Here is a 16,820-nt window from a genome sequence, read left to right as displayed (position 1 = left end):
TTTATTTACGTATCGCGGGATAATCTTACACGGCGTGATATGGTGACACCTCTCACTCTTCGTGAGAATACGCGCAAAGACCCTAAAACATACTCTTCTTTTTTTTCTCTCGCTTTTAGACAGTACATTATATCTATACTCTTGTTTTTATTTATTTATTTATTTATGTAGAAATATAATTATTCAGAGGAGTTTGTTTTATTACAACAAACGATAAATCACGTTTTAACATACATTCTATTTCATTCACGCTCTCTCGATTGACACACACGTCACTGCATCAGCTGCCGCGATTACTTGTTTATCACTAACCTCTGTCCAAATAATAAATATATACATGTGTATGTGTAAACATTTGTACAGCGAAGCCTCCTTTTCATCTCCTGTAACCTATCACTAACATTTGTTTCCTTAGTCAACGGTGAAGTCCATGCATACTGCGCTGTCTCTCGTCTCGGCAGACTAATTTTTGCTCTATTAATAACAATCCTGCCATTCTTTCGAATAATAGCAGCTCATTTCACAATAACGCACTTTCTTTCTTGAGTATGAAAATCGACTAGACGATCATCAGAAAAAATGTGAGCATATCTTTTTTTTAACGAACGCTCCGAACAGACGTTTCACGAGAAAACTTCAAAGTGAAAGATAATCATGAATTCTAACATAAGTTTATTTCTATAAATGAATCCTATAAATTCATTAATAAAATAAAAATCTGTAAGTCTCTTCGGTAAGCGAAATGAAATGTTTAAATTGATCTAATCGTGTTAAAATGTTTGAATTAATATATTACAGATAAAATGCAAGAAAAAACAGTTGGCGAAAAAAAGAAAGCTTTTCTGAGAGGGTTTTGAAGAACGCATAAGTTATTGGTAAATTTTATTAGAATCTTTACATTCGTGAATTATTTACAGATATAATTGCATATGTATATATTTATATATATATGTATAATCGTAGCTGTCGTTACGGTTTCGAAAAGAAAGACTTCCTCGAATTTTTCGTGACAATACTGAAGAGGCTGACTTCGGAGAGAACTGCTACCAAAGCCGCGCGAGAGCATATACAGCATATAGCTTCCGTTTTTAGCTTTTTTTCACGTTCTCCGCGAGGAGAGAACGCTTCAATCGGAACGCTTCAATTATAAAAATATACGGTAGAAAAACGGTATAAAAGAACCACTTGTCTTCATCCGATGTCACGACGACATTCGGAGTACGATTTAGAAATTGTTTCGGCATAGTTACCAAGTGGAGCAATATATTCATTTTTTTTTCTTTCGCGTGTAAAACACTTTCGATTCAAAGTGCGATATTATTAAATCGTCAGTCTGCGAGAAATATTCTTGCAGGTATTACCGTATTTTTGGATATCCATTATTATCGAATTAAAAAATACTAAAGAATCTGATTTTCTCTTATAAAGCTCGCTCATATTTCCCGAACATAAAAACACTTAGACAAATATCTAGTTGATAAATTATTCTTTCCGATGTATTTTCCGAGAGAGAACCGCACGCGTCGGGAAATAAGTTCTCGCTTAAACTCTAGCATTGCACGTTTCGAGGACGGTACAAATTCGGAAACAAGACCCCACGGTTCGCATCGTGTGACTTGCTGACAAAAAGGTAATTTGTAATACGTGTGATAATATATAAACTAATGAAATTTTCAATGTAGGTTTAGATAATCACAGTGTTCGCAATACGAAAATTGTAATAATTTAATGTTACGTAGAAAAAATGTTACTATTTTTACGTACAACGTTAAAATTATAACATTTTTTGCAAGAATACTTATATTGACAACAATTATGAATATTGTTGTGAATATAAAGGTATATTTTTGCACAACTTAATGCCCGACAAATTTGTATCGCACTTGTTAAAAAAATCTTGTTAGAAAAATCAGACACTTAAATTATTTTGTGCACATATTACTGATCGCGTTGCAGTTATAAAAAGAAAACCTAGTCCCTCCGCAATCAAGCCTCTCGCGCCGAAGTCTAATTAACTGATTCGCCGATAAATAATAATAATGATATATATATATATATATATATATATATATATATATATATATATATATATATATATAACGAGGCAAAGCGAATCAACTCATATAAAACTATTTGATACATTATATAAAACTAATAAATTAATAATAGCATCTTGGAGAGACCTCAAAGTAGAATACAAATTTTCGGAGTTTACTGACTACCGAAAGTTTTTACCACGATTTCGCAATCCCCCCCCCTGCGACAAGAAAAGCTAATAAGAAAAATGCGAACGGTTATAAGAAGCGACAAAGTCACGTGCGCAAAATCAAATTTTCAATCCTCTGAAATCGAGAAAACGATTTTACGACGAATGATTTTGTGCGAAAATTCGCGGGCGTTGCGTGAAACAACGCGCAACGGTTACTATATAAATTACGGTTCGCGTTTTGCCTTCTCCCGGATCCAATAGTTGTTCGTAAAAATCTGGTGTTATGCAGTCTTCTATATAGTATTTAGCATCTCGAATTTCTATCAAGAAACGAGACAGGTCATTCTTTTTTCTAAGAGAATTCAATCACACTTAATAACCGAATTCCACTAATATCTAAACGTCAGAAACGCACGTGGTCCGAGTTAGCACAGTCTGACAGATTTCTTTCTATAGACGGCATAGTTGCCAAAATATATTTTATGGAAAGAAAATGAAATAATATTGAGCACGAAAAAATATACACGAAAAATTTATTTTGAGAATCAGAAAGATTAAAAAAACGCGACGAAGTTTTTTTCCCTCCGGATGAAATTCCAACGTGCGCTTCTAAGGTCAACGCGCATCCTTAATGCTAAACGAATGAATTCATACACGTTTTGCTGCCAGATTTATTGACGTGATATAGACGGGTGTACATCTGGGCCTCGATAAAGCGCGAGTTTAATCGTAAATCAAGTAAGCGAAAGATCTTAGATCTTATATTCGTCAATAAAGTTATCAAATCCGCAAACAATGCGAAAATTTGCGCATAGTCCCTCGTGATCGAATATAAATGCATCGCGTCGCTAATGATTGGATAAACATTTTCTCGAAAACGCAACAAAATATTTGCTCCACGAAATAAGCTCGCACAAATCGCATCTGACAAAACTGTTAATAAATTTAACAATAATATGTAGAATCAAAAGCTATAAATTAGTTTTTTGTTTTTAACAAGAGAAGTTGAGACACGTAGCGATAAAATTGAATGAATTCTCAACACGATAAAGATAATTTAATAATTTTCTTCTACGGTTTTCGTTTCTTTTTTAAGAAATAAAGATGTTCACAAAAAATCAATGTAAAGTAATATGTAACAAAAGTTTCTCTTAGTGTAAATTTTCAAAAGGAGGGAAGCAAGTTTGAAAGAATAATATGATGGATCAACATTCTCTGAATACATATTAGAAACCATTCAATTTTTTTCCTACGCGTTGTGGAAAATATGAAGGCTCCGTATAATCGTTAATTACCGCAAGACATATGCTAACGAACCGTCGTTAGCAAATTCCTCGAAACGTTCGCTACAAGAGAAAACGAAAACAATTTTGGAACAAGAACGGAAGCGTTCGTTTGATCGTCGTCGTCGTCATCGTCTTCGTTTCCAAGCCGAAAAGATCTGCGTACTCCACTAAGATAAATCATAATTATTCTTGATATCAGTATTCGCGACATCCTGAAGTCCCGATGGATAGAAACTAGATACTAGATACTTGTAGCATCCGAGTTTGATTTAGTCGGGCAACGTGAGCACAATCAATGTATGTACTTCACGTTTGCCCGTTTCTGTGAAAAAAAACGCGACGATCACCTTTTTCCTTTTTTTTTCAAGTACTATGTATACTTGTAAACTATAAATGTATAAAAACGATTACTCGCCGCGATGGAAAGAAAGTGTAACACAATACAATTTCTTTATGATTCTCGAAGTCACAACTGTTTTTAAATTTGCTTGGATTTTTAAACACAAGGAAAAAGACATCTCTTTTGCTTATGTATTATTCGAAAAATCAATGATACCCTTCATGGAGTGCAGTAACGGCTGTCGTATACTGGTAATGGAAACGAAGACGAGGGCGATCCTAAAACTGTATTTGTATTAATTCTGTGGAAAATAACGGATGCGGATTTTTTTTTATCGCTTTTTAGATAACCAAGTATTGCATCCTACAAATGATTTCTCGAGTATATCTTTCACAAATATTTATAAGAAATATTGCTAAAATTTTCTTTAATTTTTGAATTTACAAATGTGACATCAAATTTTAGAATCGCATCCTTCAAGTAGTTTGCATTACACTATGAGTTTTTTCTCTGTCGTCTTACGCCAATAGATCCCGCTTTTCGCTTTCGTCGAGAGAGTACGCCATACACACACACTATTGTTTATCTCTATAAGCTTGTATAAAAAACGATATCTCTTTGTTCTTTTCTTTCCTTTTTTTTATCGTTTTCGTCGTTTCGTACACCAAGGACGAGTGAGTGCATGAAGCAAACTATATTGGGACAACATGAATTCTGAATAAATACTTAATATTACAACAAAATCTTAAGTATTCTTCGTAAATGTCACCGCTATATAGTTTGTAAGAAAATAAGATACTTTACTTGAAGATTTGTATGTACAGATATTACAAACAACGTTTCGTAATGCATAGGCAATGCGTCCTGCTACTCTATTATTATACATACTGCAGAGGAGGACCTATACAAATCCGCCCTCCATCGAAGTTCGATTCGTGTTGTCTGCAAAATTTTGTGGACCTTCGATATTTGGTATCGTCCATTAAAAGTGAGTAATTACCGCTTATGTCGATAATACTGACCTAATCTCTGAGACTTTCGGACATGCTTGATTAAACACGAGATTTTCTATAACCTGATAATGTGCTTATTTAGTATCACCAATTCTTGCTAAAAATAAATTTTATATTGAATTTCTAAACAGATTTTTTTTTAGAATTTTTCTCGTATATGTATATAATAAAATATTGCATAAATATTTATTATAACTTACACAGAAGATAATACGTATGATATTACTAAATAAATATTGAGATTGAAACAGCTCAAACAAATTTTGTAATGATCAATTCTTTGTTCTACTATAATCAATTAGATTATTTATTATTGGACCATAAATACAATTTATTATTGTATTATCAAACGTCCTAATGCGGGAATTTATTTCATTACTTCTTTACACGAAGTTTAAAATATTATTGCAAACATTAATATGAATGTTATAGTAATCATCACGGAAATATTCCTTGTATCATTTATTCATTTCATTAAATTTTGAAACAAACGCAGGAAATTTAAGATATACATTTATAAATCCTCGAAATAAATGTATCTAAATTTTAATAAGTTAGCATTATCGAAACAAGCAGCGCTTACTTTACTCAAATACAGTCTGAACATAAAAGAAGAGGAAACAACGACGAATTAAACTGATAGTGTTCAAACTGCACATAGTTTTTGTAGCCTTTTCCTTTTCGTATTAATTTCATCCATAAAAAGAAATTGATCAATTATTAATATGACATTATTTACAAGTGAATTTTGTTCGAATGTAATTTATTGTACTTGGATTCTCTCGGAGAACTTGGTTCGTAGTATTTTCTCGGATTTTTTGTGACTCCCAACGGTTCTCGCCTTTTGCGGCATTTCGATAGAGTTAAGCAATCGCCAGAAGTTTTCGCTCGTCGAAAATGATCGTATTGACGGCGTACTTTCGCTGGGAAAGGAACAAAAGATAATTTGAACGAACCACGTTCCCGAGCCGGTCGCACGAAATATTTAACGAGCCGATCTCGCTACCAACGACATGACGGATCGATAAACCTCACAGACGCCCGCCGTTTCGGCCAACAACACGCTAATCCTACCTCAACGTTCGATCGCACTTAAAAATCTCTTGCTACCATTCCTATTGAAGATCTCTTTCTCTCGCTCACATGCATTCCCACATAGTTATAGTCTCTATGCAATTTTCTGACGGAACGGTATCTTGTACCGGAACCGTCTTCAAAGTCGTAGCACAACTTTAACGATTTGGGGGAGAGAATTGTCTTGAGTGAAAGGGACAGTCGCGCTATAATAGCGTCCGAGTTTTGGTTACGCGAAACGAGAGTTATTCCAGCCGACCGATCACACGTGCATACTATCGCGAACATTTGTATATACACACAGGACGAAATATACCACCGCACTCACACTAGGAAGTCAGGGTCACTGTAGTCCTCGCCGCTTTCGCTGCTGTCGGAGATTCTTCTCCTCTTCTTCTTCTTGTGCTTCCTCACTGACTTGTCCGTCTTGTGCGTGCGGTGCTTCCGGTGCGACTCCCTCGAGTCCGGATGGGTGTGTATCGTCAGCTTCGGCACCCGCGGCGTCGTCGTCGGCGTCCCAGCGACCGTCGTTGTCGCCGTTGCTGCCGCCATAATCGGCAGCGAGTTTACTGAATTGTTCGGATGCTCCATCGGAGCGGTCAGATTCGATTGTGGCGGTAACTGGAACTGCTGCTGGCCAGCCGTGATGATAAGAGCGGCAGCATCTCCCGCGACCGCACCGTCGGCTATCGTCCTACCGTCAGCCTCGGAACGCGGCGATATCCTTGCCGCTTGCGGATTCTCCGCACTGTGCTTGCCACCACCGCTGGTGTCGGCAGCATCGTTGCCACCATCGTCGTCTGGTTCCTCAGGATCAAATTTCAGCATCAGCTGCTTGAAGTCCAGATACTCTTTCACAAGCTTCTTTCTGCCGTTTTCGTCCAGCTCCTCGTTGATGGTCACGCCATCCCGCAGCCTCTGCAACGTAGCCTTGGGCTCGAAAAGCAAATTATTCTTACGATTTACCGCCTTCTCGTAGACCTTGGCTGCTTCCGACGGCGAATATTGACCGATCTTTGCGTCAGAAAAACCATAAAGGTTTTTGAGATGCTGCCGAAGTGTTAATAGAAGCAAAAAGCCTTGACTGGCGGTAATATACTCCCTGAGCAAGGTGGTATCGCCTGGCAACCTGGCTAGAAGAACTTCTTCGTCCTCCTCATCATCTTCTTCATCCTCCAGTGCTGACAACAATTGATCAGATTTTGGTTGACCATCCGGTCCTATCATCGTCGTTTGTCCCGCTGGCTGCCCCATTGGTTGACTCATCGGCTGCCCCATGGGTTGACCCATTGGCTGACCCATCGGCTGTTCCATTGGCTGTCCCATCAGCTGTCCTATCTGCTGTGCTGTCGGCTGTCCCATCATATGCCTGGAATGCCCAGATTGCCCCGCGCTGCTCTCTTTAGGCAGCAAAGCCTCTTTAAAAGACTGTAGTAGATTCGTCCCGGACATAGAAATGATAATGTCAATGTGATGGATGATGAAGAGCGGTTCATCCTGTACTTGATATGTAAAGTAGGCGAGATTGTCCGCCAGGTATAGCATCTGCGACAGACTGGTTTTGGCAGCCTCGTCGAAGTGCTTGAGAAAAGACAATACGATCGCCCGCCTCTGCTGTTTCGTATTGCGCAGGATCGTATAGAGGAAACCGTTGAGCGCGCTCGGAAACTCACCCTCCTTCGTTCGCATACCTCTCACCGTGATATCGTTCTGCAGGATTTTCTGCAACCGGTAGCTCAACTTGATGCCAAATTGCGACTTCATGTGAATGAAGCCCGGATATTTCTTCTCGATATCCTGTAACTGCTTATCCGCGCTGTGGCTCACGGCTTTCTCGCAGTCGGTGCTCATACAGATCAGATAGGGCACTATCTGGACGGGATGTACCAGACCCTGCGCCAGGATCAACTGAATAACTTTGAGAGCCGCATGCCGGACGCTTACGTTGACGTGTAAGAAGGACTCAAGGATCTCTTTGATATACAGCTGAATAACAGTGCTCGCCATCCCTGACGACACGTCACCCATCTCCTTCAAGTTCTCCTGCTTTGACAGCTTGGCCCATTCCAAATCCTGCTTAATCATCCTCTTCTCCTCTTCTTGCAGATATACCTCGATGTTGTTAAGCACTTGATTTCTCATATGGACCAATGCGTACTCCGATGTGAGCAAATGATGGTAGAGTTCTTTCAGCTCCGGTAACATCATAAACTCATAATGTCGTATGCAAAGAGAACCTATGGCCGATAGTGTGAAGTGTCGGATATCGTCGTTATTTAAATGAACGAAATAGCTGAGTGTCTCGAAGACCTGATCCTTGATGTTATCCGCTAGGCCCTCTATCACCTCTGGATCCATGAAGTTAAAATGACGAAGCAATAAGCCGACCGTGAAGAGCGCTCGTCGGAAAAACGGTCTGCACCTTATTAACATAGGATTCGTCGGATCCTTCTCGTAAAATGATTTGTACTCCGTCAAATGTCCGTAGTATTTCTTGAAGCAGTCTCGTATCAGTTTGTAGTTTCGTGTGACGTTATTGACTACAGAGCCCAGACACGATAGACAGCTTGCAACCACCGATCTGTCATGCTGCAAGATCAGCTTCACCGAGTCTTCTTCCAACTGTGCTAAAAAAGTCTCGCTGGGATGTTCCATTAGAGGCACCACTAATTCGAGTGTGTGCGCGACGCTACTGATGATCTGATAATCGCCCTGTGTCTGACATTTCAAACTCAGATAAGGCTGTAGAGTGATCGCGTGATTGACCAACAGTCGTGGTCGTATCTTCGCGAATAGATAGAGCGTTGTCAGGCACGCGACCAATCTCTGCGACGAGCCTTTCTTTTCTGATTTCTCCGAGTCTAGATTTGTTTCCTCAAGCCGTAATACGTTCTCAATCAAGCAGTCCACGATTTGCTTGCACGCTGTCAGCAAAGCCCGCGGCGGCTCCGTCTGCATTTTTGTGCTGTCATCCTTGTCCTCCTTCGGCTTGAACAAACTTACCAAGAGTTGCTCAAACCACTCGAATCCCATATCCTTGCTGGCCGCTACAACGTCCGTGATGTTCATCACTTTTCTCAACAGAGATTCTGAGTCAAGAGTGGGACGCTCCCTTACTGGGGTAAACCACATGTTTTGGAAAACCTCCATGACGAGCTTCCGAATACCTTCTTCGTCATTCACCCTCCTTATCATTTTCACGCATATTTCCGGGATTTTGGGAAAGTCTGGACACTCCATGCAGATATCCTTGAGAATTTTGATTACGCGTTTTCGGACACTCACACCGGTATCTAGAATTCTCGCAGACAACATGTCATAATATTTGTCTATCAGTTCGGGTCTACTTAAAACAAATTTTCCTACCAAGTCAACCGCTGCCTCCCGTACTGACGTTGAGTGATCGAGAAACGAATGCTTCACACCCAGCTGCATGTCCACCCTCGCCAGCACGCTCGGATCGGCCTCGACGATCATCGTTAAACACTTCATTGCCTTGGTTCTAATGGCAATTGACGATTCTGTTAAAACATGGAGAATCTGCTTCAAATATTTATCAAAACTCTGTGAGAACGGTCTCTTGGACGCGAGATACTGCGAGATCAGTTCCGCGGAGTTGTAATCAATATATGTCTGAAGGATGTCCGGTTTCGTTCCTGTGCTGCAAGGCCTTATTCTACTGACAATATACTTCTTCTTCTCCTCTATAATTCGGTAAGCTTCCGAATTCTTCTGCTCGTTATTATCGTTTTCGTCTGGGTCTTGCTCGTCCAATTCGGATTCGGTATCTTGATCGCTGCTGTGGTGCCGATTTTTCTTCTTCGACCGTTTCTTGTGCATCTTCTTGCTCGGACTGTTTTTCGACTGGCCCACCCGGGACTTCTCCATCGCGCAATCTCGATACCATTGGGCCAGATAAAAGTGACGCGCATATCCGAGAGCCGGATCCTTCGTCCCGTTGACGGCTAGATAATCCAGAAGTACCTTCTGCAGAAACACAGTCCTTTCTTCATCCTCGTTTAGTCCTGCAATCTCCTTATCTTTTATCTGATCGTAGTCCGAGTCCTTTTGCTGCTCGAGCTTGATGTCTCGTATAATTTGGTCAATGGTCGACAATTTGCACTGCGAATTGACTGCATCTTTGCGCAATCTGGCCGCTACCACGCCGAGATAATCGATAGAAGCTACTCGAAGCGACATATCAGAGCTCTTATTAGAAAAATGTCCTACCAACAGATTACCGAGAACACTTAATAACAATTCAGCAGCGGGCCACTCGGGTTTATTCACCGTCGCCAATAAGTCCTGTACGAAATTCTCAAACAATGGTCTGAAATCAATCTCTTCGCCCTTGTTACCGCATTTGTTGAGAAATACCGTTAAAAAATTCCCGGCAATTCTGGTGGCGGTCTCGTATCTATTGATAATGAAGACGTCAGCATCTACGTGACTCGACTTCTTCTCGTCGTCTTCCTTCTTCGAGTCCGACAGAACGACTACGCACTGAATAAGTTGTAGGACCAATGCGGTTAACATCTGTATATAATCTTCAGAATTGAGCCTGTACGTGCGTAAACTCCTTTTGCTGCTGGGTAGTCTCGCAATTGACGCCAAGATGTCGTCCAGTAGTAGTCTTCTATGCTTCTCGTACTTTGTAAATATTACAGTGACGAGCTTCAATGCACTCAATTGAAGATCACTCACCGATTCGACGAAAAACGGTGCAACACCCAATGACGATGCATGCAGAACACTTGTGTCTGTCAGAACCTGTATGTTCAATAGCTCAGCCAACAGACCTACCAGCTCGTGCATCTTATTGTAAACCTGCAGAATACTCTTCTCGCGCACCTCCTTCATATGTCCTCGCTTTTTGCGTCCGCTAGAATTAAAATTGTCAGTCTTATTCTTTGTATCTATCTTATATACGGGGTCGAAAGAAGGATAGATCGTGTTCTGCAGCTGAAACTTCATGAAAAGGACTATTCGATCAATCACATCCTCCAGATAAACCGTCTTCGGCATATTGCTAGAGGTCATAATGTGCAGCGCGACCAACGACGAATCCACGGCGCGCTGTACCCGTTCCATCGCCAAGTGCATCCATAAACGCCCTTCCTCCACGTCATCATTCGGATCCACGAGCGGCGACACCCTCGCGCCGTCTCGTATGTTCTTTTCCAAGATGTTCAACAGCCTCACCAATTTATCCGTAGGTATCGATTCCATGGCGCCCAACGTTTTGAGTTTGGCTGCTTCCGTACAAAGATCATGTAACTGATACTTGGGAATAAGCACCTCCGCAAGCACTTCACCGTCGTCCTCCAGATCGGCACTCGCCAAAGCATCCTCAGTATTCTCGAAAATCGTCTCTATGGTAGAATTAAATCGTTGATACGTATTGGTCTCCATTAATTCCTCCACGCTCAGTTTGGCTAATACAGGCACTAATTTCTTCTCAATCTTGCGTATTTTCGGTTTCGTAGGCGAGTACGATGCATCTCGTTTATCATCATCCTCTTCGTCGTCCTCCGTCATTATCCTTTTTCGTCTGCGACCTTTGTCCTCGCTTTTCCGCCGCTCCGCTTTCTCTTTCTCTCGTTGCACTTGCCGCTCTTTCGCGCGAGCTTTAAAATACTTGTTATTCTTGCCGATCTCCTCCTCGCTCTCGGAATCGGTTTTCAACGCGTCGTCACGATTGGAAATGCCCATTTTCGCCGCGCGACTCGGCGATTTCTCTGCAAACGCCGCCAAACTCTTCTGCATAAGTGCCTGGTCAGCCAACGATAATCTGTTCAACATAACAATGGGCTCTTTCATCTTTTCTGTTCCAGCCAATTTCACACTCTTCTCCGAATTATTGTTCTGTTGATGTTGCACATTGGGCGCTATGCTAGCCGCAGCCGGATCTAAAACATTAACCATGTCGGTGGCATGTATATTCGGATAGGATGTGGTCTGAGGAGTCGGTAATAACTGTTGTATCGCATGATCGACGCTTTGCTTCGTGTCAATGTTCTCCATCGGCAGATCGATATCGGAGAGACCAGCTACCGGATCGAGAAGGAATTGCTGATTCTCCTGTACCGCATTATCGATATCTAACGATTGACCGCTGCCTAACGCGTGATGAACTTGCTGATTCATCATGGAATCATAAAGGTTCTGCTGCATACCCATGGCCGGATGTTGTTGCAGAGGCACATTACGTATCGGGGATGTCATGTGCATATTCTGTTGTGGCGTCATACCAGCCATGTTGTGCTGAGGTGTCATATTGGTGAGAGATGCCAGCGATGCATTTGGCGAGCTCATATGAGCCGGCGAGTACATGTTTGATTGAAGGGCTACGTTCGATAGGGGATTCATACAGTTCGTGTCCTCCTGCATATGCTGGGGTGTCGTCAACGTTCTCGTTTGTTCGGTCATAACGTTACCTCTGGGCGACGGAGAAGGCACGGCGAAAGGGGACATCTGCGAGATGTCTGCGTGATTCTGCGGAGTAATTGGCATCCGCGGATGTTGCGTATGAGCAATACCACTGGCCACCATCGGCGGAAGTACGGACCTGGCTGCAGCGGTTTGAGCCGGACTACCTTGGGGCGTTTGCCTGGAGCCCGAGGAGCTCGAATAGGGCGGCGAGAAACGACCATAGCTCGCCGGCGATTGATTCGCGTGCAGCATAGGCGCACCTTGCGGCCAGTTCCTCGGAGAATTGTGCTGGGTTCCTCTGAATACGTCAGGGTTTATCTGCAAGATCGCCTTGAGCAATTCGGGCGTGTTTTGCTCGTTATCCAACGATTGCTCGGTGTTCGGGTAATTATCCTTGAGTTCAATGTGTTCCGACGATGTCTGCGACAGTGACATTATCAACTGCGGTACGAGATTCTCATCGCGAAGGCTCAGCAATATCTTGGCTTCTTCCGCTACTCGTGGATGAAACAGCAGCGATTTATTAGTCAGAGTCTGCGGCAGCGGAGTTGGTAGGGGCATTTCAGGTAACAAGTCTGTGAGACTCGCGATACCAGCGAGGGTAGTTATTGGCACACTCGGTACAACCCCATTCATTTTGAGTTTGATTCGTTCTGGCATTACAGCCTGGACAAAAAAAAAGAGAATCGAAATCAGTTTTAGTGTTCCTAAGCTTCCTCACCTCGTAGGACAATACAATGTTCTGAACACCGCACAGGCATGCTACGAGTACTCGCTTACGATATGCAGTAAATGTAAATTAACTGAACATATCTAAATACACTGTTTCCACAAACGTCTAAATAAATCATTGTTAAAATTTTCTCACTATGCATTTCAAGACATACTGACACAAATATTTCACCGTTGAACCAAGCAGTCTCTAATCCTCTTTGTTGGACACTAGCACTAAGGCAAATATTGGGAACTCAACAACAAAGTCTTTTTAAGTTCCCATGTTGCAAATGAAAGTCTCAACCAAATTTTGATGAAGCCCGTGGGTCCTCCAATAAGCGATCCATGTTTATCAGCACTTTGTTGTCCTGCAACCAAAATTTGACTTATGTAATTATTCTTAAAAAAATGTATTATAATAAATATATTATCTTCAAAAAATTAAATATTAAAAAAAATAAAAAATATTTAAATAAATAAAAATTACATACTAAAATAAAAATAATCATAATACATGCAAAATAATGTATATAAAAACAAAAATAAAAACATCTAACCTAAAATGTGTTTTACGATGCATGTAATTTACATTGCTATAATTAAATGTTTTCTTATTTAAATGTAAACATTAAATCTAATTTTTAAAAGCAAAATTGTTTTACACGTGTTTCATAAAAACCAGAATTATATTTCTTTCTTAATTATTCTGTCTTATAAAAATTGAATTTACTTTCAGATATTTAAGCCATTGCTATACAGAATTTTAATACACAAAAGAAATATATATATTTCACATTTTACGATAAAAGAGGTCCATATTAAATTCACACAAGTCATATATAACATTCGCAGACTAGATACAGCTTCTCAAATCTCACTACCTCAGCATACTGCTACTCAAAACACAAGCATTAAAAAAAATCTTCCTGTAAAAAAATTAATTCGTTAAATTTCCGTTAAAAAAATCCTACGTGTTCGCATAAAACAACCAATCGTTGGACAAAAAATGCAACTTGATCAGCTGACGCACACTAACAAATCAGAGTTTCTAGCGGCACAGCGAAACCGTACACCGTGGGATTCTACAATAACATTCATTGACCCGACTCCGCTGCTTTTCCAGGATCAAACCAATATTAATAATCATCATGTGGCACAGGCATATTCCTTTACCTTCTCCGAATGAACGTCTACCATCCAACGTCGTGCAACACCCTCGGCGGGACCACGCGAACAGGTACAACAACACAAGAGGGGTAGAGAAGGGGGCAGGGGGGTAGAGGGGGGAAGCACGAGATCCTCCTGCGGACGATGAACGTTGAACTCTCTGGTGGGCAGGCGAGAGGAATTGGCCGGATCACTCGCGCGGAAAAGCGCCGTCGCGTGCTACGGGGACGCAGCGCGGATGACGCGGACACGGACGCGCGGCCGCGGCCGCGCGGCGCGACAGCTCCCGTGCGCTCCGCGCTTACCCGGGACTATTTACGTCGCCGCTCCGCTCCGTCCGCTTGGCTCTCCACGGCTGGGGTTTTTGGCGGGAGGCCGGAACGCCGTATCAGCGACTCCGCGTCGCTTGCGGCCCGTCGGCGGGACCGTCCGGCACGTCGTGGCGACTGGCGCGTCGTCGGCAGGTCGGGATACTCGCCGCGGTCAACACCGTCGTCCGGGGGATGCCCGCTCAATTGTCATCCGCGGGGGCCACCGCGGGGTCTGGCCTACTTGGTTGGACGCGTTTCCACGTCGGCCACGGCGGGCCGCGGTCACGACTCGCGAGCACGACACTGCTCTCACACGCGTTTCACGCGGCGCCGCACGAGCATCGCCCCGTCGCAGGCGCTGCGTCGCCCCGTAAACCGTATTTATAGTGGGAATCCGAAGAAAACAGACACAAAGGCGTCCATTTTGCTCAGTGGCGAGCGAGCGGAAGTGGCGTAGTAGTGGGATATCGCTCGGCCCGAGACGCAAGTATTTACCGGCGGGGCGCTACGCGGCGTCGCGCGAGCAGCGCTTTGCTCGACGCGTTTGCATGGGGAAACTCGAACGCTCGTCCCCCCCGCCTCCCCGCGAGTGCCCGCAAGCGAAAGTTGTGAGTCGTAAGAATTGACCAATCACAATCAAATTTGAGGAGAATAATCGACTGTGATTGGTCAATTCTTACGACTCACCGCTTTACGGCCGGTATTCATAGTTATTTGAGACCGTCTTAAGTTCAATCTTAAGATGACACGAACCAATCAGAGCCGTATTAGCGTCTTAAGACATTACTTAAGACGATCTTGAAGACTTATGAATACCGGCCATAGTCGGTTTTTATATTTAAGACCATCTTAAATATGTACAATCTTAAGATGTTATTAACCAATCACAAAGCCATATTAGCATCTTAAGATATTACTTAAGACGGTCTTGAAATAAGATCTGATTATGAATACCGGCCTACGACTCGCATTGTAGACCTAGCATAAAGGGTATTTAAGCTCTAAGCCATAAGAAATTGACCAATCACAATCGAGTATTCTTCTCACATTCCATTGTGATTGGTCAATTTCTTAAACGTCGTCTACAATGGCTGCGTTCTGCCGATATTCCGCTAGCCTAGCAATCGTGAGCAGTCGCTCGTTTTCGCTCGGTTCCTCTTCTTTGACCCAATGGATTAAAAGGAGAGGAAACGAGCGACTGCTCATGATTGCTAGGCTAGCGGAATATCGGCAGAACGCAGCCAATGACAGCAGGAGTATGCAGTAAGACGTAAGCAGTAAGCTATTGACCAACCACAGTCGATTATTCTTGAATTGTAAAAATCTCATTAGTCAATAACTTAAGGTCTATCCAGACAAACTTGCATAGGTGCATAACCATATGCATAAAGAAACAGATTGGTCTATTTCCTTATGCACATGCATATGGACCAACCAATTCTCTTATGCTTATGTTTATGCGCTATGCAAGTTTGTCTGGATAGACCTTAAGTTATTGACTAATGGGATTTTTACAATTCAAGAATAATCGACTGTAGTTGGTCAATAGCTTACTGCTACGTCTTACTGGATACTCCTGGTGCCATTGTAGACGACGCTTAAGAAATTGACCAATCACAATGGAATGTGAGAAGAATACTCGATTGTGATTGGTCAACTTCTATGACTTAAAGCTTAAATACTTGATTGAAATTTAATCAATCAGAACAGAGAAAACTGATCTCAAGTTTAGTAAACTTTGCTCTGATTGGTCAAATTTCAATCCAATCTCAATCCCAATCAATTAATAGTCTGATACGGGCATAAATGCTAGGTCTACAATGCGAGTCGTAGGCTGGTATTCATAATCAGATCTTATTTCAAGACCGTCTTAAGTAATATCTTAAGATGCTAATACGGCTTTGTGATTGGTTAATGACATCTTAAGATTGTACTCGAACGGACCCTTCGATGACGCACCGACCGGATCACGTGCTCATCGCGGTCGGCCAATGGGACATCTGGACATTCTGGACGCGATGCGTCACTGGTCGACGCGTCGGGACTCGGGACATACGCATACGTTTGTCGGCGAATTTATTCGTTGCCAAGTAAAATAGTCGAATCCGCGTGTCAGAGACATTTCGATCGAGTCGGATATCGCGATAACGATATTCAGATTCGCTGATTCGGAGTGAATTCAGATATATCACGACAATCGGATCGTCGCGATTTCTATCGTATCAACGGTATCAAATAACAGGCCTCGCGGACGGATCGGCTTGCGGCGCGTGG

General features: G+C 42.1%; 1 protein-coding gene across 1 annotated transcript; it reads right to left on the bottom strand.

Annotated features, from left to right (window-relative positions):
• Nucleotides 1-146: 146 nt before the first annotated feature.
• Nucleotides 147-14,989, bottom strand: LOC139820408 (Nipped-B cohesin loading factor). The gene is made up of 3 exons (XM_071790645.1): nucleotides 14,242-14,989; nucleotides 13,246-13,436; nucleotides 147-13,020 (listed from the first exon to the last, which is right to left on the bottom strand). Exon 3 carries the CDS (start codon nucleotides 13,012-13,014, stop codon nucleotides 6,247-6,249), a length of 6,768 nt encoding a protein of 2,255 aa, XP_071646746.1. The 5' UTR covers nucleotides 13,015-13,020; nucleotides 13,246-13,436; nucleotides 14,242-14,989; the 3' UTR covers nucleotides 147-6,246.
• Between the last annotated feature and the right edge of the window lie 1,831 nt (nucleotides 14,990-16,820).

This window comes from Temnothorax longispinosus, chromosome 1 (assembly GCF_030848805.1).
Source record: "Temnothorax longispinosus isolate EJ_2023e chromosome 1, Tlon_JGU_v1, whole genome shotgun sequence".
NCBI classification, from domain to species: Eukaryota; Metazoa; Arthropoda; class Insecta; order Hymenoptera; family Formicidae; genus Temnothorax; species Temnothorax longispinosus.
The sequence above is the reverse complement of the archived record's forward strand: the minus strand, read 5'-3'. Positions and strand labels throughout refer to the sequence as shown.